At 32.3% G+C, this 23,024-nt stretch overlaps 4 protein-coding genes across 6 annotated transcripts; 2 read left to right on the top strand and 2 right to left on the bottom strand.

The window, feature by feature from the left end:
- The first annotated feature begins 739 nt into the window (after positions 1-739).
- Positions 740-1,621, top strand: LOC110630945 (probable calcium-binding protein CML46). Its single transcript, XM_021778607.2, has one exon. It carries the CDS (start codon positions 774-776, stop codon positions 1,266-1,268), a length of 495 nt encoding a protein of 164 aa, XP_021634299.1. The 5' UTR covers positions 740-773; the 3' UTR covers positions 1,269-1,621.
- Positions 1,622-2,812: 1,191 nt separating this feature from the next.
- On the bottom strand, positions 2,813-4,998 carry LOC110627967 (transcription factor CSA). The gene is made up of 3 exons (XM_021774392.2): positions 4,219-4,998; positions 3,611-4,102; positions 2,813-3,374 (listed from the first exon to the last, which is right to left on the bottom strand). Exons 1-3 carry the CDS (start codon positions 4,673-4,675, stop codon positions 3,064-3,066), a joined length of 1,260 nt encoding a protein of 419 aa, XP_021630084.1. The 5' UTR covers positions 4,676-4,998; the 3' UTR covers positions 2,813-3,063.
- A 6,164-nt stretch (positions 4,999-11,162) lies between these two features.
- On the bottom strand, positions 11,163-14,486 carry LOC110618264 (transcription termination factor MTEF1, chloroplastic). 2 transcript variants are annotated; one of them, XM_043954522.1, is made up of 4 exons: positions 13,493-14,486; positions 12,824-12,888; positions 12,617-12,733; positions 11,163-11,460 (listed from the first exon to the last, which is right to left on the bottom strand). In XM_043954522.1, exon 1 carries the CDS (start codon positions 14,473-14,475, stop codon positions 13,609-13,611), a length of 867 nt encoding a protein of 288 aa, XP_043810457.1. In that variant the 5' UTR covers positions 14,476-14,486; the 3' UTR covers positions 11,163-11,460; positions 12,617-12,733; positions 12,824-12,888; positions 13,493-13,608. The 2 variants fall into 2 exon arrangements, with proteins under 2 accessions (XP_043810457.1, XP_021617095.1); XM_021761403.2 differs by having other exon boundaries at positions 12,617-12,888.
- A 3,169-nt stretch (positions 14,487-17,655) lies between these two features.
- LOC110625562 (agamous-like MADS-box protein AGL30) lies at positions 17,656-22,407 on the top strand. 2 transcript variants are annotated; one of them, XM_021771201.2, is made up of 12 exons: positions 17,656-17,924; positions 18,556-18,741; positions 19,177-19,233; positions 19,336-19,354; positions 19,495-19,559; positions 19,668-19,683; positions 19,792-19,853; positions 19,978-20,074; positions 20,418-20,465; positions 20,544-20,671; positions 21,500-21,872; positions 21,967-22,407. In XM_021771201.2, exons 1-12 carry the CDS (start codon positions 17,911-17,913, stop codon positions 21,976-21,978), a joined length of 1,077 nt encoding a protein of 358 aa, XP_021626893.1. In that variant the 5' UTR covers positions 17,656-17,910; the 3' UTR covers positions 21,979-22,407. The 2 variants fall into 2 exon arrangements, with proteins under 2 accessions (XP_021626893.1, XP_021626900.1); XM_021771208.2 differs by having other exon boundaries at positions 17,656-18,092.
- The last annotated feature ends 617 nt before the right edge of the window (positions 22,408-23,024 follow it).

The raw sequence follows: 23,024 nt of genomic DNA, 5'->3' as shown, positions 1-23,024 counted from the left end.
ACAATTTCTAGGAAGCTTATAAACAATAACCAGAAATTCCTTTGACCTATCACGAATAAGCAATTTTTTTATCAAAAAATTATATAAAATTTATATATTTAAATAATATAAAACAAAAAAATAATATAATATTCAAAATTTTTAATTATAATTTATTAAAAATATATAAAATAATTTTAGTTTTAGTTTCTAAAACCCATGTTTGAAGGTTAGCACTTTTGCTAAGGTGATTCTCTTGCAAGTTCAAAAAAGAAATAATTGTATGTTGCTTTTGCTGACTTTGTTTGCCATCTCCATGCTTCCTCGGAAACTAACACCACAATGCCAATTACTTTCTCTCAAACATTAAACTCAACTACTTGTCGTTTAAGTCTCCGCAGACTTTCTTCCTTATTCCTTGCACCATTGCACCACAATACATAGATATCCAAGAAATACTTATCTTACTCTAATTAGGAACTACAATTATAACTCACAAATATAACAGTATGATATGAATTTATAATCATATTAAAATCAGTCAATAATTTATAAATCAAAATCAATTCGGTCTGTAGTAAACCCATAACGTAAGTGAGATTCATATGTAAAATAAATACAGTTTAAATATTTTTCGATGAATATCGAATCGAATTGAATCGAATCATAAGTTATTTCGAAATTCGGTTTAGAGCCCTCAATTCTATTGATCAAAATCGGGCCGCGGCCTAAGTCTATATATGTAGCCAAGTTACTTTCTTCCTCCAGTCTCCATCAAATACACATTATCAACAATGGAGAAACTGCTAGTGAACATCTCATATCCTGTTACTCTCTCTAGTTTTCAATTCTATTTTCAGGCCCTGCAAAAATTTCTCTTTCCAAAAGCAGCAGGCACCAAGAAAAGTTGCGACCCTGATGAGAAACTAAACCAAGAAGAGCTGAAAATTGTGATGGAACAGCTTGGAGTTGGCCATGACAGTGACGATGAGGAGCTTCTGCATCAAGAACAGATGTTATTAGGAGCAGAAGAGTTCTCGAGATTGTTCGAGGAAGAAGAGCCGAGCTTGGAGGAGTTGAAGGAAGCATTTGATGTGTTTGATGAGAACAATGATGGATACATTGATGCAAAAGATTTACAGAGAGTTCTATGTGGTCTGGGTTTTAAGGAAGGGAAACAATTGGAGGATTGTAAGAGAATGATCCATGCAGTTCTTGGAGGAGATAATGGGTTTGGAAGGGTTCGATTTATTGATTTTTTGAGATTTATGGACAAGTGTTTTTCATGAAAATTCTCAATCATAATTATTATAGTTTTGTTATAGGAGCATATAACAATTAAAAGGGGAGGAAATTAGGAAGAGAAGAGAGCAGGCAATTTTCCAAACAGCAAGCATCCATGTGGGTGGTTGTGTTGAGTTTGCAGAATAAGATTCTGCTGATGAGAAGAAGATGTTTCAACAGTTCCCTTCATGAATGCATCATTTGGAATTCCAAGTGTTGCAGCTGTTTCCCTTCTGTTTGTAGAATTTTTGCAGGCCCTTGAGAAAGGGATGTTTTCATTTAAAGCTTTGATTTAGTTTCTCTTTGTTACTCTACCAAGAACACATGTATTTAATAAAAAGAATTTGCTTTTCTCTTCCGCATATTTTAGATAATATGATATCGTATGGATTATTATTAAATTCATTTAAAATAGATATAATTATAAAAATATTATCTTGTAATATATATAAAAAATTAAATAAAAATTATACGACGGAATAAATAATAATTAAAATCCTAATGGTTATATATGCAACAATTCCATATAGTTATTTTTGAAAAGGAGTAACAGTTAAAATTGTATATTAAATGTATTTGTCATACTTATATAAATGAAGAATATACATTAAATTTTTAATATTAATTTAAGTATATATTAAAATGGATTTTTTATTATAATAATTGATGACGGTCGAGTTTTCCTTGTCTGAGCGAGGCTGGGTCCAAGAGGAGAACAATAGCCCAAAGTCCATCAAGTCCTCCTTAAGCAAGATCGACCCAGCGTTTCAAGTTTCGATCCGGATACGCGGAGTAGGCTAGATCCACCATGAGCCCGGATCCAATAAAAAGAAGTCCAACCCAGTGAAATAATGCTGGAGAGAATAGTAGGTCCAAACACCTCGAAGTCCTATTCGCATGCGCACTGGAGAAGATGAAATGGCCACCTGCGTGGAAAGGGGGTCTGACACGTCCGTACGTACGAGACTGAGTGATATAAACAGGTAATATAATGGCAAGAACAGGAGGCAGGTAAAAAAAAGGGGTCTTCTCTTTCAAAGGGTCTTCCTTCTCTTTTCCTTGGGGTACTCTATTTTTTTATTTTTTTTATCGGCAACTTTTGCTTAAATATAATACTCTAATTCATAAAATCTGACTTAAATGTCGGAGAGTCTCCACCGGAACATCCCGATAGACCCTGATTATTTTTTAACAGGTCTCATTATCAAACAGGACGTTGAGTGGTCCATTTGATGGACTCATATGATGAACTAAGAAGATAAACAGATTTATCATGGAGTCAGAGTAAAAAAAGATTTATCAATAATTATTTATAATAATTATTTTCTATTGTTTTTATTTTCTTATTACGATATTACCGTTTCAGCAGGTGGCATACCAACAATATCTAACAATTTTCCGACAATAACCTGCAAAGTTCTCACCGGAAATTCATTTAAACTTTTTAAGTAATTCGCTTTGACTCGTTAGTTTTGTCGTAGCAAATAAAAGCTAAATTTCTATAGAGAATATATAGATAAATTGATGGTAGTAATGATATGGGAAATGTGAGAGTAAATGAAATTAAGATTTATTTTGTGTCTGAAAGGGTCTCATGTCTCACCACACAACTTCTTACAAGAAACGAGAACGATGTAATGACATGACATTAAAAGATTTATCATTAATGCTTAACAAATGGAAAATCTTTTTTTCTTATGTTTTTACCTCTAATGGCCTTTCAATTAACTTTGGAGCACACCCACATGAAGCCCCCCTGATCTTCTGAGCTAAAAGAAAAACAAACCCTTTTCAGCTTTTTCAAGTGGCTCCAACTCCAAGAAAGTCAATGAATGGTGGCGGTGGAATAGTCTCGAAATGGACGGTTCTTGTGTTCTCTGCTACTGATGATGATGAAGAAGATGGCGAAGGTTCAGTTGCTGAAACTTGAGGTGGTGGCGGTGGTGGTGGCGGTGGTGGTGTTGATGCTGATAAATAATAAGGTGTTTGATAATTTGACTGTTGCATTGCCATTGTGTCATGGTGTCTTTGAGGGTAGAAACTAGAATTGTGGGGTTCATCAGCTGGCCTATGGCTGAAAATGCTGCCTATCATGTCATTGCTCTTGGGACCTGCAAGAAAATGAAAAGTAAACACAAAAACAATCACAAAATATGCAAAAGGAACTCTCTTTTCTAAAAAATCCATGGCAATACAGAATTTAAAGCAGCTAAAAAGTATGGGGAATAAGCCAATCAATCAAACTTGTTCAATTGCAAAAGGAGCTCAGAAGGAACCAGCACTGAAACCCAGATGAAAAAATTGCAGCAATGAAAAGGAGATATAGTTTATAAAAGGATCCACACACCAGGGAAGAAATCAAAAGGAGTCTGCTGTGCACAAAACCCAGTCAGAGGGAGCTGGATTCTTGATCCATTTAAGCCATAATCAACTCCACCATTAAAGGGTCCAACAGGATAAGGAGATAGATTGGTTAGCCCAACAGCGTTGGGGATGTTAAGACAGTATGTTGGCGGCGGCGGTGGTGGTGGTTCTGATCTTGTGGCTGGATCTCTGCAGAGAAAGCTTGAAGTTTCCTCCGATCTTCTGTAGACTGATTGAGTTAGCTTCCTCCTCCTATGAGCACTTGATTGTTCTCTATATTTTCTAGCCATGATAACATGCCAATGATTCTTCACAGCATTATCAGTTCTTCCAGGGAAAAGTCTGGCTATCATGGCCCATTTGTTGCCGTAAAGTCTATGAGCTTGCATTAATCTTTCTTCTTCTTCTTCTGTAAAAGCTCTTCTATTTATCCTTGGATCCAACTGATTAAACCATCTCAATCTGCAGCTCTTACCTTGAAAAAAAATAAAATAAAACTCCACATATATCAAAAGTTTTTTACAAGAAATCAAAAGAAAAATAGGAAATTATCAGTTTTTCTTTCTTTTTTTCTTTCTTTTTTTTTTTTACCTGATCTGCCCTCTAATTTCTCAGCTATAAGGTTCCAGTTTTGAGGGCCATAATGGGCAACGAGTTCCTTAAGCTTGGTATCTTCTGCAGGTCTCCAATGGCCTCTTGCACAGAGCTTTGACTGTCCACTATCTGTTTCCTTCCCACTGTTGATATTTTCATTGTTAGGGTTCTCATCGTTTGAGTTCGCATTGTGATTTTCAGTGTCATTGTTCTCTAAAAACACATCACTACAATCAGAACCTTTCCCCATTAAAGAAAAAACCCAAGAGCCTCTCCCAGTTTCCATCGAAGAAGAAGAAGAAGAAGAAGAAGGTGGTATCACTCCATAGCTGGGACTAAGAGAAAGAGAAGCAATGTCAACAAGAACCATCCCAGAAGAAGAAGAAGAAGAAGAGGGAGAGAAGCAATTTGGATTCTTCTCAGATGTTGAATATATAACACAATTGTTAGCCATGCCTTCATTTCTTCTCTGACAGATGCTGTTATACAACTGTTACAAAGTCATATAGAAACTTAAAAGATCACAAGCAAAAAGCTTGAATAGAAGAAGAAGAAGAAGAAACTTTAAAAACAGCAATACATTTCTGCAAGAAAATGCTTCTAGCTTTAACAGAGACCTAAAAGCTTTACTCACCTACTCTCTCTCTCTCTCTCTCTCTCTCTCTCTCTCTCTCTCTCTCTCAGTCCATAGAACAGCTAGAGAAGAGAGAGATCTTCCAAGCTAGTTAACCACAGTGACTGAGCCACCTCCTGAGCTATTTCTCTGATGACTCTGACCATACCTCATAATTTATTTATTTATTTATATTCAGTTTCCTTAATTAGTTTGGTTTTAAATAGTTATTAATTGTTTTTTTTTCCTTCTTATTCTCGGTTGAGATGATGAAACTCACACGTGCGAAAGAGAGAGAGGGAGAGACTGTTGAAGGTTCTTAATATTTCTTATGCTGTCTCTCTCAAAAATGACAAGGAAGACTCAAATGTTGAAGTGTTGCTAGCTTAAACTTGTACAGAGCTTAGACACCTTTCTTTTCAAGGGCCAGAAAAATGAGAGCTTTGACATAACCTCCCCCTTAGTAAATAAGCTACCTAGCTCACCCCATCTCTCTATCCCCATCAATCCTTCAAACTGTTGCTATTCTTTTTTTTTTTTTTTGTAATATTTAGTCTCAATTACACAGAAAATTTTATTAATTTATTAATTAATTTTTTTATTAATTATAAATTTTCATTTAGGACGAAGATTGAATAGTATATATATATATATAGTTATTGTTGAGAGGGTTAACCTGGGTTTCAGGTTAACCACCTGAAGTTGACCCTACAACTTAAAAAAAACCCTATTCTCAAACAATTACTTTTGATCTATTTTCATGTGTCCCTTCTTCTCTCACAGCTAATTATAACAGTACAAAAAAAGCCCAATTTGCTATTCAATCTCTGTCTCTTTCAAGAAGAGTCTTGCTAATGACCATTGGATACTTACTTTAAAGAAAGGTTTCAACCCTCCTTTATATGAAAATTTTCAGTAAATCAGTCACAAATGTACTTTATTTAATTTTATGTGGTCCTTCATCATTGTAAAGCTTGATTTTGCTTCATGCTTGTTAGATATGGTTAAGTACATGTGTTGGGTTATGAGATTGAACAAATCTAGCTTTATTTGTGATGATGTAATATTTAGAAAAAGTTTAGATTTGGGTGAGTATGATTAAATTTGATCTGAATTAATGATGCATCGCTCTTTATTTTTTAATTTATATATATTATAGTGATACATGACCGTTATTTTACTACAGTACTGTGTATTATATGTATAAATGTATTTATCTGTCCGCGTCGTTAGGCAATCATTTAATTTTTTTTCTATCGTTTGTGTTGATAGAGTCGCAGTATAACTGAACTTACTCTCCTATTTTCCGTCACATCAAATGAGCTGAATTCTTTAACGAGTCCAGACCCTAATGAGTTGTGTGCTAATGGGTTGTTGTGTAGTGGACTCTAATGAGTTTTGGGTTTGACTCTCCTCTCAGATCTCGACCACGGCCTGGGTATCAATGGCCCAGCAATTAAGGGTGAGCAGTATTCGGTTCAAATAAAAAAAATCGATCGAATTGAATTAATTTAAAAATTCGGATCGATTTCTTATTCATTTCAATTCGGTTCGATTTTTAATTTTAAAAATTTCAGTTATTTCAATTGATTTTATTTTAATTAAAAAAAAATAGAACCGAATCGATTAGTGATAATAATATATATTTTTTAATAATATAGAGATTAGATCATATATTAAGGTTAAAATATTTTAATTAAATTTTAAAATACTAAAAATAAAGTATAAAAAATTTATTAAATATTCAAATCGATCAAATCAAACTGAATCAAATTGATTCAATTTGATTTAATTTCTGATCAAAATCGATTCGATTTTTATAAATACTAAAATTTTAATTTTTAATTTATTCAATTCGGTTTGATTTTAAATCAAATCGATCCAATACTAACCCGTACCGGCAGTTATCAATTTGCAACTCAATGTTGTATTCTTACTCCCTTTCACTATTCATTCTCAACATTAATCACCATACATAATTTACTAATAAATTCTCAAACAAATTTTACCCATAAAGTCTATTATTATTGAATTTTATTAAAATTATTTTATTAAAAAAATAATTTTATTTAAGAAAATATAAAGAGGGTAGCTACACATAGTTCGGTAGCTTTATTATGTACAGAGAAAATAGTAAAAAGTGAAGACTAAAAGCTTTGATTTGAAGAAATGATGATAAGTCAGATCAAAGAGATACACAAGAGGTTAGATAAAATCTGAGACATTCTAAATAAACCCTAATTAGAGCAGCTAAAAGCAAAGACACATTTCCATGTAAGGAATGTCCTCAGACTGCACATTTTTATCTCCTAAAACGTTAACCCAACAACATACAAAACAAGAAATAAAAATAATAAATACAAAAATTTTTAAACAAGAAGAAGAAGATGATGACTTTACAGTTTTCACTGTGAAAAAAACCCTAATGTGTGACGTTTCAATTAATGTGGACAGGAATGTACTATCCTTTGCTGAGCAAAAACCACAGCAGGCAAAGCTTTGGGTCAAAAAAAAATTTTTTTTAAGAAAAAAACTGACTTTCTATTAGAAACAGACCAAACTAAAATGACCCAAAAATAATTGAAAAACCCACCATTTGCAGTTATTTCCAACCTCTATTACATCTCTCAGGCCATAGGGTCCCACCCAAACAAAGTATGTTTCTATGTCACTCTCCCCTTCAACTTCATTAGCTTCTCTTCTCTGCCTTCCATTCTTACCAAATTTTCATTTATGGCTATGTAAGCATGTGAACTTTGCTTAGGAGATGGGATCCATTACTGGGTTTTGTTTTTTTCAAGAGAAAGTATATAAGTTTTATCGATTTTTTACGTCATCATGACGGAAGTCTGTGCATTGGGAACTTGCAATACAAACATCATCGTCAACATAAGTGATTTAGTTAATCTAATCCATCTATGTAATTACTTTTGGTACAAAATCCAAAATACCCATTAAATTTCCTCATGTTATTTAGCTACTTCATTCAATATATAACACTAAAACCTGATGGATTTCTGTAGCTTCTGTTTCTTTATCAATTTCTTCAAGCTAAAGAGATGAAAGCTTCCAAAGACTGTGGACCATATTGTGATATAGTGGACAAGTTCCAAGGAAAAGACAACAACTCTCTTGGTCTCAAACTTTTCAGACACCAAACTATGCTGTAATGACAGGTTACAAATTTTAAAAAAAAAAATAAATAAATATTTCATAGATTTATGTATTAAAAATCATATGCAATGTAAAGAATATATTGCTGATAATATTCAAAATATTCAAAATTTTAAATCTGTGTGCTTTTCTTTCTGGCCTTCTGCTAAAGCTTCTGCCTTCTTATGATAATATTCTATTCCCACGTGTGCACTCCTTTGCACGTGTAAACCCTTTTGTCATAATAATTTCAGTGTTGTTTTTTGTTTGCATTGCACACCCTTTTATCTATCTTCAATTATTGCCAATTTAGGATGCTTCTCTCTTGCCCACGCTCTCAGTGGAGCATTTGAATTTCACTCACTGAATTGAATTACCAAAGAAAATAAACAAATTTCCCATCTTTTTCTCATAAATGCCTAAATTCCAACCTGGGTATTTGGATTTTAGAACCAAAACTAGGGTTTTTTTAACTACTTGACACTTCATCCACTCCAAGATCAATCAAGACTCTGCAATCTCAACAGCAAGTGAATAATGATATAAAGGAATTTATATATTTTTGGCTAATTGCATTGCTATATAATAATTTCTTTTTTTTTATTTTAAAATTTTAAGTTAAAATTTTTACTATCGTTAATTTAAATTTTATTTATAATGTATAAGTAATTGGGACATGAGGAGGCCAAATAGAGATGAGAGTCGGTTACAGATGAAAAAAATGGAGTTATATTACAAAACCAAGAAGCAAGAATGTTGGAACAAGTGTATTGGAAGCATCCTATGTTTGCAAATTGTACAAAAGATAGAGAGAGATTAGAGAAAGTGAGTCTCCTTGTCTGAGAAGAGGGGTGCATGTGCTCCCTCATCAACACCTCAAGCTCATGTGATTGAGTTGGTTAAGATTGAACATGAATAAATGAAAAGAAACAAAATATTTTTCTAAGGCAAAAGTGTGTGATGGCCCACAATATAAATAGTAGGGCTGATCCTTAAGATTCTGTTGGAGCTGTTCCCTTGGAACCATATGGAAAGGTAGTGTGCCCTCTGTTTGCTGTAGGGTACCCCATAACTTGTAAGAAGATGACAAATCTTATGAGCAGGAAATGGGGATTGGGAACCCAACAGCATTGTATAAACCTTAAAGTAAGAGAGAGATTAAATATATAATTTAAAATAAAAATTAAAATTTTTATAAAAAAAAAATCGAGAGTAAAATTATATATTTGGACATAGGTAGAAACAAGAAAACATCATATGGTTGGTTTAATTGGTTTTCTCTCTCTTAGCTCTACAAATGTTGGAAATCAAGCATGGAAGTCAGTTAACACTGTCTCAACACACAACAACAACATTCAATTCTCTTTACCCATACCATGTGAGATGTGACTCAAAATACGGCCTTTCCACCTCTTCTTTAGGGGCTTGTTTGGAAGTCTTCATTCATATTTTTTCTTTATAAAATTTATAAGAAAGTAAAAATATAATTATAATTTTTTTTATAAATAATCTACAAAACATTTTATATCAAACCGATTAAAATAATTTCTAAATTTACTTTTTATTTAAAATAAAATGATTGATCTAAATTATTTAATAATTTTGTTATTAATTATTTGTGACGTTCAAAATTTTTAATATCTCATTTATAAAATTCAGATAAATAAGTAGTTGAATTTTATATTCTATTAAATTTGTGACGTTCTCGTTACAATTAAATCAGAACTGAACTCTCGGATATTGTGATTCGCTACTATCTCGGACGGCTCTATCTCGTCTCACACGAATAGTCATTTCTTTGCAGATTCACTAGTTCTGTACAATTTGTCTGATCCGGATGGCTCTAATACCGATTAAAACAATGCGGATTAAAAATTATATTGATCCAAATAATTTTTAAACCTACTTTTTATAACTTTTAAATACACTTTTCATAATTTTTAACTAAAATAATTAATTCAAATAATTTAGTAATACTTATTATATAGAATGCGAAATTTTCGTATTCTATTAATTTGAGATTAGACAAAGAATTTTACATTATAATTTTATCTCAATAATTTATTTTAATGATTATTTTTTATATTAAAATCAGAAACTATAAATATTATATTTGATTTAAATATTATAAAAAATTAAAAATAAAACACACACAAACAAGGAATTATGGAGATTGTACACACAAACAAAAGAAAAAAAAATAAATTAAAGTAGAAACTAGAGAGAAGATGAGTGACATCTTCAGACCCACTTCTTAATTTTTAAGGACAGACACCAGCATTTCAAATATTAAATGCTTTTCTTACCTCTTTCACTTTCCCAAATTTAATATTAATTATTTATATATATAATTTTTACATAAATATTAATATGAATATTTTATTTAATTAATATAAATTTTTTTGTATAAAATTTAGGTTATATTAAATGCATTCAGAATATATCATTTTTTATTTACAAAAACTTATTATTTTTATTTTGATTTAACTACAATTTTTTTATTAACAATAATTCATAATTTCATATTAATATTTTAAATAATCAATAAATAATTTATAATTTATTTTAGTGATAATTTTTTATTAATTTAATCATTAATTATTAATAACAATAATGTATTAGAGGAGAAAGATTATTTTAATGATAAAAATAGATAAAAATACTATTTTATTGATGAAAAAGAAAGAAAAAAGTATTTTAATTTTTGCTATATATTTTTAATGATAGAAATGAAATGACTATTTTATTGATGAAGAGAAAAAATAAACACGTCTTAATATGTTTTTGAAAATAAAGAAAATGACTTGTTAATAATGATAACATTCGGATAATAAATTATAAATTTTTTATTTATTTTTATAATTATTATATTAAAATTTATGTATAATTAAAAAAAATATGTATAATACATACATAAATTCAATTTATTATCATTATTATTTATTTTGAAGAACAAAGTGATTGTGCCAGTCCACGTGCGTAGACCCATATGTGCAGTTGCGAAGCGAAAACATCTGGCCCAACGGTTCATTAATAGAGTATAAGGCTTTGTTTGGTTCTAGGATGTATATTAAACTTTTCGGAAATTCATTTATTGAAAATTCATTTATAAAATTATGTACAATTTTAATTTATTTTAATAAATTTTTTATAAATTACAAAAATTATATTCTTCTCTCCCAAACAAGGATTAAATTCTGAGATGGGCTCCTCCTATAGGGTAAGTTTGTTTGGCCGAATGATGCATGCCTAGTTCTCAGCTAGTCCTGCACTGGTCTGAGTTCGTATTATTCATGGTTTGCTACAAATCATTCCTATCTCCCAACCGGCTCTAATGGCGTTTTTTGCATGGGACTTGAGCTTGTCCTCCTTTGCCAGCTGCTCACTGGTTGTTGGCCTGCAAAGATTTGTGTTGATGGTGCTGTCGTCCGTCGTCAATGATCGGAAGTCTCAAGTTCTATCCTTTTTCATACCTAGAGCACCATGCGAAGAAGACTTGGATATTGAGTTTCAATGTCTGTAATGGACTTGGCTTTAGCATTTTAATATTTAATTAATATGATATAAAAATATCCATTAATTAATTTTTTAATTTAAAAATTATATTAAAAAGCCTATAAAATTTATAAAAATCTATTAATTAGTTCTTTTAACTGTTAATATAATTAACCTCAATAATTTGAAGAATCATAAGAATGATTTATTTTGTACGAAATGAATTCTTGCAAAATTATATATGAATTCTTGCAAAATTATATATAAATTCATTTTCTTGGAAGATGAAAATTTTATAAATTAAAACAAAATATATTTTTCGTGATGACCGCTGGGCCATTGACATCCAAACCATAGTCGAGCCTTTATATAAAAATCAGGCCTAAAATCCATCAGACGTATTACGTAAGATGACCCATTAGCACCCATTAGAGTGCACTGCGTAAGATGACCCATTTGCGAGTAACCCATTTCCAATCGAGCAGATCGGGCTAATCGGAGTCTAGGACTCCTCAGAAGGGGACCCAGCTCCTCTAACGTGATAGAGGAGTAGAAAAACAGGCCTAGTTATGCCACGGTCCTAGCAGCACGTGCGTCTCCTTTAACGTGATAGAGGAGTAAGGAAACAGGCCTAGTTATGCCACGGTCCTAGCAGCACGTGCGTCAATAGGAAATTAAATGGCCGTGGATGTACGTACGACTCTGTAGGACAATGTCAGGTGGCACTAAAACAGGGTGGCGGGCGGCGGTTATGTGTCAACGGAGAATAAAAGAAATAATAAAGGAGAAAGTCATGAACCATTCATGCTAAACTCATTCATAAATACAGAAACTCCTATTTCTTTCTGGATCTTAGACCATCACTTCTATTCCAAACAAACAAAAAAAATTGATAGAAAAGAATTGAATTCTTATGAAATTTTTTATTCCATGTAAGGGGAACAAGTTAGCATGCGTGGAGCTCTACCCACAATAAAAATAAAATTGATGTTCACAAATTTAGTAAACACAAGAACCATGAATATAGCATCCAGGAGCACAGCATCATCAAATATCCACAAGCATGATACTATTCTTTAAGTTCATATGAAATAAAAAGGCCATATAGAAGCTGATAAAAGCATTTTACCCTACCTGACATTGAAGAGAGAGCGCTTGATCCTCAAAAACTTAGCATTACTCTCCAGTTAAAAATGCCAAACTAATGAAAAACAGCACAGCAGGAGAACCTTTTTGCTGCTTCTTCTCAATCTGCGAACTTGTCAGCCAAAGTTAATGATTCCCCAAAACACCAAAGGTCGATTACAAATGGAGGAAAAAGCAATAAACTAAATTACTCACTAATATTGTAACACAAACACTTCATTTGCTCTGTTCAGTTCCTCACAATTAGTAGGGTTTTAATCCTACAACAGGATGACCAAAACGAAAAAAGACATTATCTAAGGAAGACAGTGATTCTGCTGTGACTTTTACAGAGGACAAATATTTCAAAGAACTAATAACCACTATAATTGATGGCAAATGTGTTATGTTAAACACTTGCCAAAAACAAAACCCAATTCCTTTATTAGTAAACATGAAAACTCAAATGACAAATACTTCAAATTTCCAGATACAAGGTGCCAGTTCTGCAAATGACCAACGCATCATGAATAAAGGGTGGAGGTGGATACGGTGAAAAATGGTGTTTCTGGTAAAGCTCCATGAATGTTTACTCATCAATCATCAGCTTATGTTACAAGATCAAGAAACCAACAATAGCCGATGTTTAAAGATAAATTGGCTTCTTTATCTGTCTGAACAAAATTCAAACTTGATATAGAAAGAGAATTTTCAAGTCATAGCAAATTTCTCCAGCACATAACGCCTGAATTCCTATAAAAACATAGTATTCTTTGTTCCTTTTGAATTCAAACCAAACAACTTAATTGATATATTAAAGAAAACAAGTGCATAAAAAATTTAAAGATTAAACAACTTCTCATGTTTTGTAAACAAGTTACTCACCAGTTTTTACATTATATGTTAAGCAATTACAGCAGCTTAAAATTCAGAGCTCCTGTATAGCGTAGCCAAACATAGTAGCACACAAGTATGCAAAAATTTAAGAAGCCAAGCAGGAGTTAAGTCTCTCCAACAATTCTTAGCCGCATATCCACCAATCTTGCATTGAATTCACCATCACTAATCTTCAACATTTTCCACAATGGAAGCTTCAACCCGTACTCCGCCAACATTTTATGCCTTGGCTTTATCTTCCTCTCCAAACTGAATGAAAAATACTGCGGAAATCTTTTCAGTTCCTCCAAATCACCTTTCATTTCCATCAAAAAGTACTCCACTTTCGGCATCAAATTGTTCTCTACACTAAACGTCAAAAGCCCCGGCGACCTGACCACCATTTCTTTAACCTCACAGTATTCAAACCCCAAACTCATCAAATACTCAATCTTAGCCATCAATGTAAATTCAACATTATAGACAAGCAACACAGTTGTCTGACAATTGATAGCATTAGCACCCACAAATCCAAGGTCTCGAAGGAAGATAAGGGCAGGGCATAATTGGTCGGAAACACTAGAGACTAAAAGCCTAGGACACCGAGAAATAGATTTAGCGATATCGGGAAAGGGGATACCAACCTCGTTGAGGAGGAACTCGAAGACTGGGTAGAGATAGAGGTGTAGGTCAGAAGTGAGGAGGACAGGGTGCATGTCGAGGATGCGGCCGATGGCGGAGCGGTGAAGGCCCATGGAGGAGAGGCAGTGCTCGACGGAATAGAGGGTGGAGAGAGGAGTGGAACGGAGATTTGGGTTTTGAGAGAGGGCTTTGTGGGTATCAATTTTGAGACCTGTGAGGTATTGGAGCTTCTCATGGAAGAGGAGACCAGAGTCTGCAGTGACAGCGGGAAGGCATTTGAGGGTTTTAGAGAGTTTTGGAGAAGAGAAGAAAGAGGGAGGAAGAAGGAATTGAGTTCTGCTGGCAATCATCCTTTGAGCCAAACGACGCCTAACGATTTAAAATATAGGTGATATAATAATAATAATAATAATAACAATAATGTGAAAATTTTATATTTAATCTCGTAAAAGTTCTGTAAAATAATATTTAATATTCTGAAGTAATTAGTTTAATTAAAGATAAATTACACTTTAATTTTTAAATTATAAAATTGTTTAAAATTTTAAATTATTTTAAATTAAATTTTTTAAGTTAAAAAATTAAATTATTTAATTTTAAACATTATAATTATTAAAAAATTAATTAAATTAAATTTTTGCAGAAATTCTTCAATACCAACGGGAGAGTTAATATGTATCTATTATATTCATTTAGAAAATCTATTAATAAAGCTAGTGTGAACAATTTTAATGATATATACTTTTTTTTTTTTCAATCCAAGTGAGGTACTTTAATATTTTTACAGAAATATATTTTTTATATTTAAAATATTTAAAAGATTTTATTAATAAAAGTATTTTCTTAATTAAATGGAAAAATCATTCTAAATAAAGACATTTTATATTTATAAGAATATTATTTTATGATTACTCTATTTCAATTAAATATATATATGTATATTTTTTTTGAAAATATTACTTTTTAGTCTAAGAATGAGTAAACTCATTCTAAAAAAAAATAAATGAGGAAACACATTAATTAGTTTTAGATTTTTAAATTAATATTATTATTTTTAATACCTAAAGGGGAATTGAAAATTTTTTTTCTTTTAGAATTACTCTTTTCCTTATAAAATGAATAACCAAAATAATTGAGTGTATTAATTTTTATTTAATTTTTAACCGTTAAAATTAAGAGAAATAACACTTAATAAATTTTTTAAAAGTTTGGAAATCTTTTAATATATATTTTAAAATTAAACGATCAACTAATTAATTTTTTTTATAACATATGAACAATATAGTGATGTGGTTGAAATACAGTCGAATAATATGCAAACAAAATATGAGGTTAGAGACGCTGCATTTTAACACTCAAATCAATAAACTAATAGCATGAGCGAATATAATGAATTATGTATCTTGATCTATGTGTTTTTTGTTTTTATAACATAGGAAAATGGAGTTGATTATGGAATACCCTAGAAATCCGATTAGTACTGGTTAATGAATAAGAGATTCTGCATTTGTAGATATAGTGGAGATCTGCTAAATTACATCCATTGGTAACTTTCCATGGACACTCGATTTTGGTGGGGGAGAGGGAGCTCTCACGAACGAGGTATGCATTGGGTAAGTTGGGAACGGATGGCGAAATCGAAATTTGATGGTGGGTTGGGATTTAAGAAATTGCATGAGTTCAATTTATCTATATTAGGGAAACACGCATGGGCAATTTTTACTAGAGATAATTCATTGGTGGTAAGAACTCTAAAGGCTAAGTATTTTCCGTTTGGCTCTTTTTTAAATTTGGAGATTTGGAGTAATCCAAACTACTTGCGGAGAAGTTTGTGGGAGAGTAAGAAATTGATTGTGTCAGCTCTCTCAAAAGAGTTGGACATGGTAGAAATATTTCGATTTGGGAGGATCCATGGGTGCCATTAAATTTAAATGGTAAGGTTTCTACTCCTCAACAGACAGATTGTGATGTGTTTTTGGTTTCTGATCTCATTCAACAAGAATGCTGAAAAAGGGATTTGATTCTGTCTATATTTAATCAAGTTGATGCTCATAATATATTGTCTATCCCTTTGAATATTACTGGGCAAGCAGATAATTGGGTATGGAAATTTGAAAAACGTGGATTCTATTCGGTTCGAAATGCTTATAAATTTTTGACACAGACTACTCACTTGAGTTGCTTAGTTGCGGTTAGATCAATGTGAAAGAAACTCTGACATATTTGGGCTCCACCGAAGGTTTTGAATCTGGTATGGCAGACTGCCTTAATGTTATTCCATGCTTGGTTAATTTAATTCGTAGGAATGTCAAAGTCAGTGAGTTTGTCCCGTTTACTCTAATCAAAGAGAAACGATAATACATGGTCTGGTTACTTTCACTTTTGCCCGTGATTGTTGGATAATGACTGAATCTCGTTGGCATGGTCTGGTATGGAAGCAGAAAAAGTGTCCATCTCATGTTGTGATTAGGCGTGCAAAGTATCTTCTTCAAGATTGGGAGGTGGCTAGAAGTTGCAGGGAGTTGGTTGTTAATGCTCCGATTTGCATCCAATGAAAAAAGCCACCTATTAGAATTTTTAAGCTAAATGTTGATGCTGCATTATTTTCACATCGGGCTATGAGAGTGGGTTGTGTCTTAAAGGGAGGGAATGGTGAGTTTATTGCAACACGTCAACAATGAATTCTTGGTAATTTTGATACTTATACGGCTGAGGCCATGGGTTTTAGGGAAGTTTTAAGCTGGCTCAAGGATGGTGGTTGGTTCTCGGTTATTGTAGAGTCAGACGCTCAACTTTTAGTTCGAGGTATAGCTAATCCCAATTACTAGGATTTATCATCATGTGGTAATATTATTTTTTATTGTAAGTCTCTTATTTTGGAGATGATTTCTATAGTGTAACTCATGCGCTTGCTCGAGTTAACCATGGTATTCCGGACCTGATTGAAGTTTTTTTCTTACCTCCTGATTGTATTTCTGAGTTGATCGTTCTTGAAACTTAATGAAATTTACATTTTTTATTCAAAAAAAATAATATATCTAATAAATTAAAATATGTGGATGAGCCGTTTTTGATTTTGAATAAATTTAAAATTTTAGTTTGGTTGAATTTTAATTTTTAAAAAATTTAATTATTTTGATTTAATTTAATTTTGATAAAAAAAATAAAATGAAATCGAACTAATTTATTAGCATTTTAATATTATTTTGATAATATAAAAAGATTATACCATAATTAAAATTATAAAAAATAAAATATAATAAATAATAAATTTATTAAAAAATTAAATTAATTAAATTAAATTAAAATTAAACTAATTCGATTATGATAAACTTGTATTTAAAATCAATTTAATTTGATTTTTATGGATATTAAAATTTTAATTTTTAATTTATTCAAATTAATATTACATTTGTAAAAATATATTATTACTTAAGGCGTTTGTTTGGGTTGTGCGCTCATTGGTGCGGTAAAAATTTTCCATATATCCTAGCCTCGTTTTCAACGTGAGGGTAGCACAGAAGGGAGCACGTACAATGTGGTAATAAAAGGTTCGAAAGTAACTACCAGTAACAGAAATTTGAGTGACGCGGGTGGGAGTGAAGGAGAAGGAGGAGGAGGAGGCCTTAAAAGTTTTGTTTTTGTTTTGCATATTGAATGGTACAGATTGAATGAGTTGGGTATAATGTGTTTGGTTGGTTTTTTGGCATTTGGTGGAAACTTCTGACGATCCCGATTCTCAAGCTCCCTCCCACGACCGCTTTTGCCACTCACCCGGTCGTGTCATGCAATCCTATATGTAAGCTCACACCTTTCTCTCTCCCCCTCTCTATCTATCTCTTCGTTTCTCTCTCTACCCTTTAGATGGTTCTCTTCTCTTCTCTCTTTGGCTCAATCATCGACCTATCCCACATTTAAGGCCTTTCAATTTTGCACTTTTAACTCCTTGTTTGATTTTCTCATTCGGGTAAGTTTTACTTTTTTGAGCTTTTTTTTTTCTTTCCTCTCATGGGTAGATATTTTTATTCGGAACCAAAAAGGAAAGTGGAAAAACATCTGATTCCTAAAGTGGGTATTCTTTAATTTGTTTCATTTTGTTTTTTTGATACAATATCTTCGTGGGTTTACTCTATTTTGGCTGATTTTATCTTCTTTTGTTCTGATCTTGTAATATAGAATGCTATTTATGATTTTATATACCCTCTCTCTGGAATTTGATTCTGGATTTGGTAATCGGTACATCACCTATTAGCATTTTGATATGTTGTTTTAAATTGTTTGATCTTGCATTGCAATTCTAATTGATGCCAAGGATGTTTGATTTAGTTTAATTACGTGCTTAATGGGTGGAAATTAGAGTTTTAATTGCATTCAATTTTCGATTCTGAGTCTCTTTCAAGGTTGTGATAATATTGATGTCAAATGTGCAGGATGGGAAGGGTTAAGCTAAAGATAAAGAAATTAGAGAACACATATGGCCGTCAAGCTACCTATGGCAAAAGGAAGCATGGCATCATGAAGAAGGCCAAAGAATTATCAATTCTATGTGACATAGACATTATCCTTCTCATGTTCTCATCAACTGGCAAACCCTCAATGTGCAAAGGAAAACGGAGGTAATATCATTGAATGCTCTTTCTGATTTAGGGATTTATACCTTGTGAACTATTAAACTTAGATCCAAGTTCGTATCCATTTTCTTGTTCTACTGAACTACTCCATTTCATACCAACATATCAAACTTAACCTCACTAAGCTGAACTGAGCAGGATTTGATAACTCGTTCTTTAGCTACTATGTAGTTGTCAGATAGGTTAGAAGTGTTGGTAGCAGAAGTGAACTGACTTAGGGGTTTGATTTTCCATGTGGACATGCAAACCAGATCCATTTCTGCCTTTGTTTTATGATTGTGGCATGGGGCAAAAAAAAAAAAAAACTTCAATGGTCCTAGGATGTTCACCATGCAACTTTTACTTATTTATCATTGTTATTGTCATATAGATAATGACAAGTTTTTCTGAAGCTCCTTTTCCATTTGATGATGTGAGCAGCATTGAAGAAGTCATTGCGAAATTTGCTCAGTTAACACCTCAAGAAAGAGCAAAAAGGTGGAGAGCAGTTCCCTCACTTTCCATTTTTTACATATTATCTTGTATCTAAGTTGATCTAAGAAACTGGAGTTTAATTTGTTCTTCATTTGATTGGAACAGGAAGCTGGAAAGCCTTGAAGTAAGTCCATTCTTGTGAACCATTCCCCATTACTAATATCAATTGCTTTCATTTCTCTTACCACTTGGTTTCAGTAATGCAGGTTTTTTTTTTTGCATTCTCATTTCTAACATGGCTTCTTGTTTTCTTTGAGAGTAAAGGTGCTGAAGAAAACTTTTAAGAAGTTGGACCATGATGTTAACATACCTGAATTTCTGGGCACAAGGTATTTGCTAGTCAAAAAAATTCATTTTTGTATATCTTCATAGGCAATCCATATTTTTTAGGATATGAACTAAACTTGTTTTCATTCTTTTCATCCTTTACGTTTCAGTTCTCAAACAATAGAGGTACAGGCTCAAACAGTAATTCCAATGTTCCTATGATCTCTTCAAACTTGTTCTTCTTATATACTTAAGCTGTTGACATATTTTATGGTTTGAAATTGCATCGATCAGGACCTATCAAACCAATCGAGGTTATTGCAAAATCAACTTTCTGAAGTGCATAAAAGACTGAGGTGCACGCTCGGAAATCTTTGACTGCAGAATTGTGTTTTGTGCTTCATGAATTTTAAATATTGATTTATACACACAACTCTTTGCCACCCTATATTAATTTAAATTTACTTTGAGTTTCTGCAGCTATTGGAGTAATCTAGATAAGATTAACAACACAGAATATCTGGGTCAATTGGAAAATTCACTCAGGGAATCACTTAATCGAATTCAAGCTCACAAAGTATGTCTATCATTCTTGCTTAGATTTAGTCATTATAACGAGTCTGAATTAAATTGGGATCTGTACTTGAACCTACACACAAGAAATCCATGAATAAACATCCTTGACGTTATGAAGTTTGTCTGCTGAGACAAATATCTTGTTCCAAAGTATAGGCATTTTTTTTTGTTTTCTTGAATTGAAAAGAGTACATCAGCTTACGTGAAAAAAAGGATATCTAGTGCTGCAAAATCTTTCCAGAAAAAATAGTCTCACAACACACAGATGAAAACTGAATGAGTTCAAATTCTTTCTTCTACCCTTCTCTTCTTTATCACTAACAATGTTGATTCCTCCTTGCTAGGAATATTTAGGAAAACAGCAACTTATGTCGCTAGAATGCAATAGTCAGGTAAAGTGTGTCTTGATGCTTTTGCTTTCCTCTCTTTTCTTCATAAGAAGATATCATCTAAACTTACATGGCTTGCAGTTCCAAAGCGGGACACATGTACCTTTCAGAATTGGTACTGAGCAGCATCTCCCACCCATGCCTTGGATTCCTAATAATGACAGTCAACAGATTGTGTTACCAGAGGATCCAAACCTAATTTCCAATTGGTGAGTGGACCTCTTATAGGGAGCTTGTATTCCAACTCCCCAAATATAATCTTCCTGGCATTCCAGAGACTTACTCTTTTAAACCTATAGATGGGATGGCAGTTCTAATCTTTTCAAAAGCAGCACGACAAGAATATACATGTATATAAATGTGGAAAAGCATGCAGTTAAGTTGTAGAACTTACTCCCACCAAAATTTTATAAGGGTAATTTATAATATAATCCCTGAGATTTAAGAAAACCCACAACTTAGTCCCTTCTATTTTAATAAGAAATAATTTAGTATTTAACGTTTTATTCTGTTAACAAAGTAGTCCTTCTATTTAAATTCACTGTTAGAGTATAACAATTTAGTCCTTTAAATTTCATTTTTTTATAACAGTTTAATCCTTTATTTTTAATAATTTGTAACAATTTAGTCCTTATAGTTTTAATATTTGTAATAATTTAGTCCCTTTAATTTAATTAACTTCTTTAATTTATGGTTGACTTGTGATAAATTTAATGAAAGGACTATTCTTTTAACAAAATAAGAAGCCAGGGGCTAAATTTTTTACTATTAAAAGCATAAGTACCAAGTTGTGGGTTTTGCTAAATCTCTAGGACTATACTGTAAATTACTATTTTGTAAACATGGCTTATAGAATGAAGAGAGAGAGAGAGAGAGAGATCACATTGCTGGGGGCATTTTATTTTTGTATGACTTTGGTCTACGATAGGTCAAATATTTAGAGAAGGATAACGAATTTATGCATTTTTGTCTGATCCTTTTACACATAGACCTCCTCATGATGAATTCTGATCTGTAAGTAAACTTTTCTTCTATAGGGATGTTGAGTGTTCCGCAAGTTCCTCCTTTGGGAGTTATTCTGGTTACTTTGGCACAAGAAAGGTTTCAGAGCTATCTAATTCCAGTCAAGAAAATGGTGTGAATGGTATTTTTAATGAGCTAAGTGGATCTGCATCTCTGAGGTTGCAGTTGTCTGGGCAGTATCCTTACTTGCCATACAATCTGAATTTGATGAGTGATGCAAAATTCCAGTCTGCAACAGAGATGAACCTACTACAAAGCACTGTGGATTTTCATGTTAATGGAAGTTTTGAAGCTCCCAAACATGGATATGATGCTAGCCCTGGCAGTTGGGCTTCCTCATCAGGACAGTGTGCTGTTACCATGTTTGACGAGCATTTATATTCTCGGGTGAGTTCAACCTTAGTTTGTCTCATTTGAATCATAATTCACTCTTTTTAGAATCAAATTGTTGTCTAATGCACATCTTATTTGTTACTAGCAGCAACCAAACTGAGCATCAAGGATGATCTTACAGTTCAACAACTGATGAAATTGCTGGAGATCTTGGCCATATTTATGCGAAAATTAGATATCCCATCAAAGGAAGTTGCTGAATTTGCAGATTTTTAGCCATGAAATGGTGAGAAGCAGGCAATGAGCTTTGGCATGATAAAAGCATAGGATGTTGGTCACTTCACTTGGTGCCTAAATTGAGGTATCATAAAATCTTCTGTATACAAACTATATAAATAGCAGGTTTTGCAGAGTTAAGTATTGTTTTTGGATGACCTTGTCATCCATGGCAGCTAAACTACTGCCTCTTTCTTCTCCCCAACTTGTTTCCAGAACTGTAAATTATAGCAATAATCATATAGAATTGTTGCGAGTCAAAACCATATCTTGTTTTTTTGACAATTGAATGCACTTCTCTACTTCAATAACACTAGCATTTTCCTTTGAGTAAAATTTAAATAAAAATAAATAATTAAAAAGAGTTCAAAAGCCTAACAATGGGAGCGTTCTCATCTAATGAAATCTCGGGGATATTTATTAAGGGAAAAGAGTTCACACGAGGTGAATCGTCGAAGCCCAGAGGGCCACGTGCTCTGCGAGATATCCGGCGACTCACGTGGGTTGCTGTCCAAAACTAGGGCAATTTTTTTTCTTTCTTTCTTTTTCTTCAACCTGATTCAGCATGTGCCCAAAAAAATGTACACTGACATTTACCAATTATAAAATATTTTTAAATTCATTAAAAGTTAAATTTCTTCGTCAAATTAAAAATATTAAATTTTATTTTTCAATTTTAATTTATTTTTAAAGTCAAGCTAAATCCTAAAAAATTTTGTAGGCTCTGAAATTTTGAATAACAAGCTAAATCACATTGAAATTTCTGGAAAAAATTCAGGAATTTCCTTTTGTTCATTCTTTAATTTTTTCTAAAAAAAGAAAAAGGAAAATAATATTTTTATTATCCTGAAAACCCAATTGGACCACTCATTTGATCTATTTTATCAGCAAAAAATATATAATTTTGAGTTTCAGAAAGGATCAATTCCA

The sequence above is a fragment of the Manihot esculenta genome, chromosome 1, assembly GCF_001659605.2.
Source record: "Manihot esculenta cultivar AM560-2 chromosome 1, M.esculenta_v8, whole genome shotgun sequence".
Lineage (NCBI taxonomy): Eukaryota > Viridiplantae > Streptophyta > Magnoliopsida > Malpighiales > Euphorbiaceae > Manihot > Manihot esculenta.
Note: the sequence above shows the minus strand (reverse complement) of the source record. Positions and strands in the feature narration are given on the sequence as shown.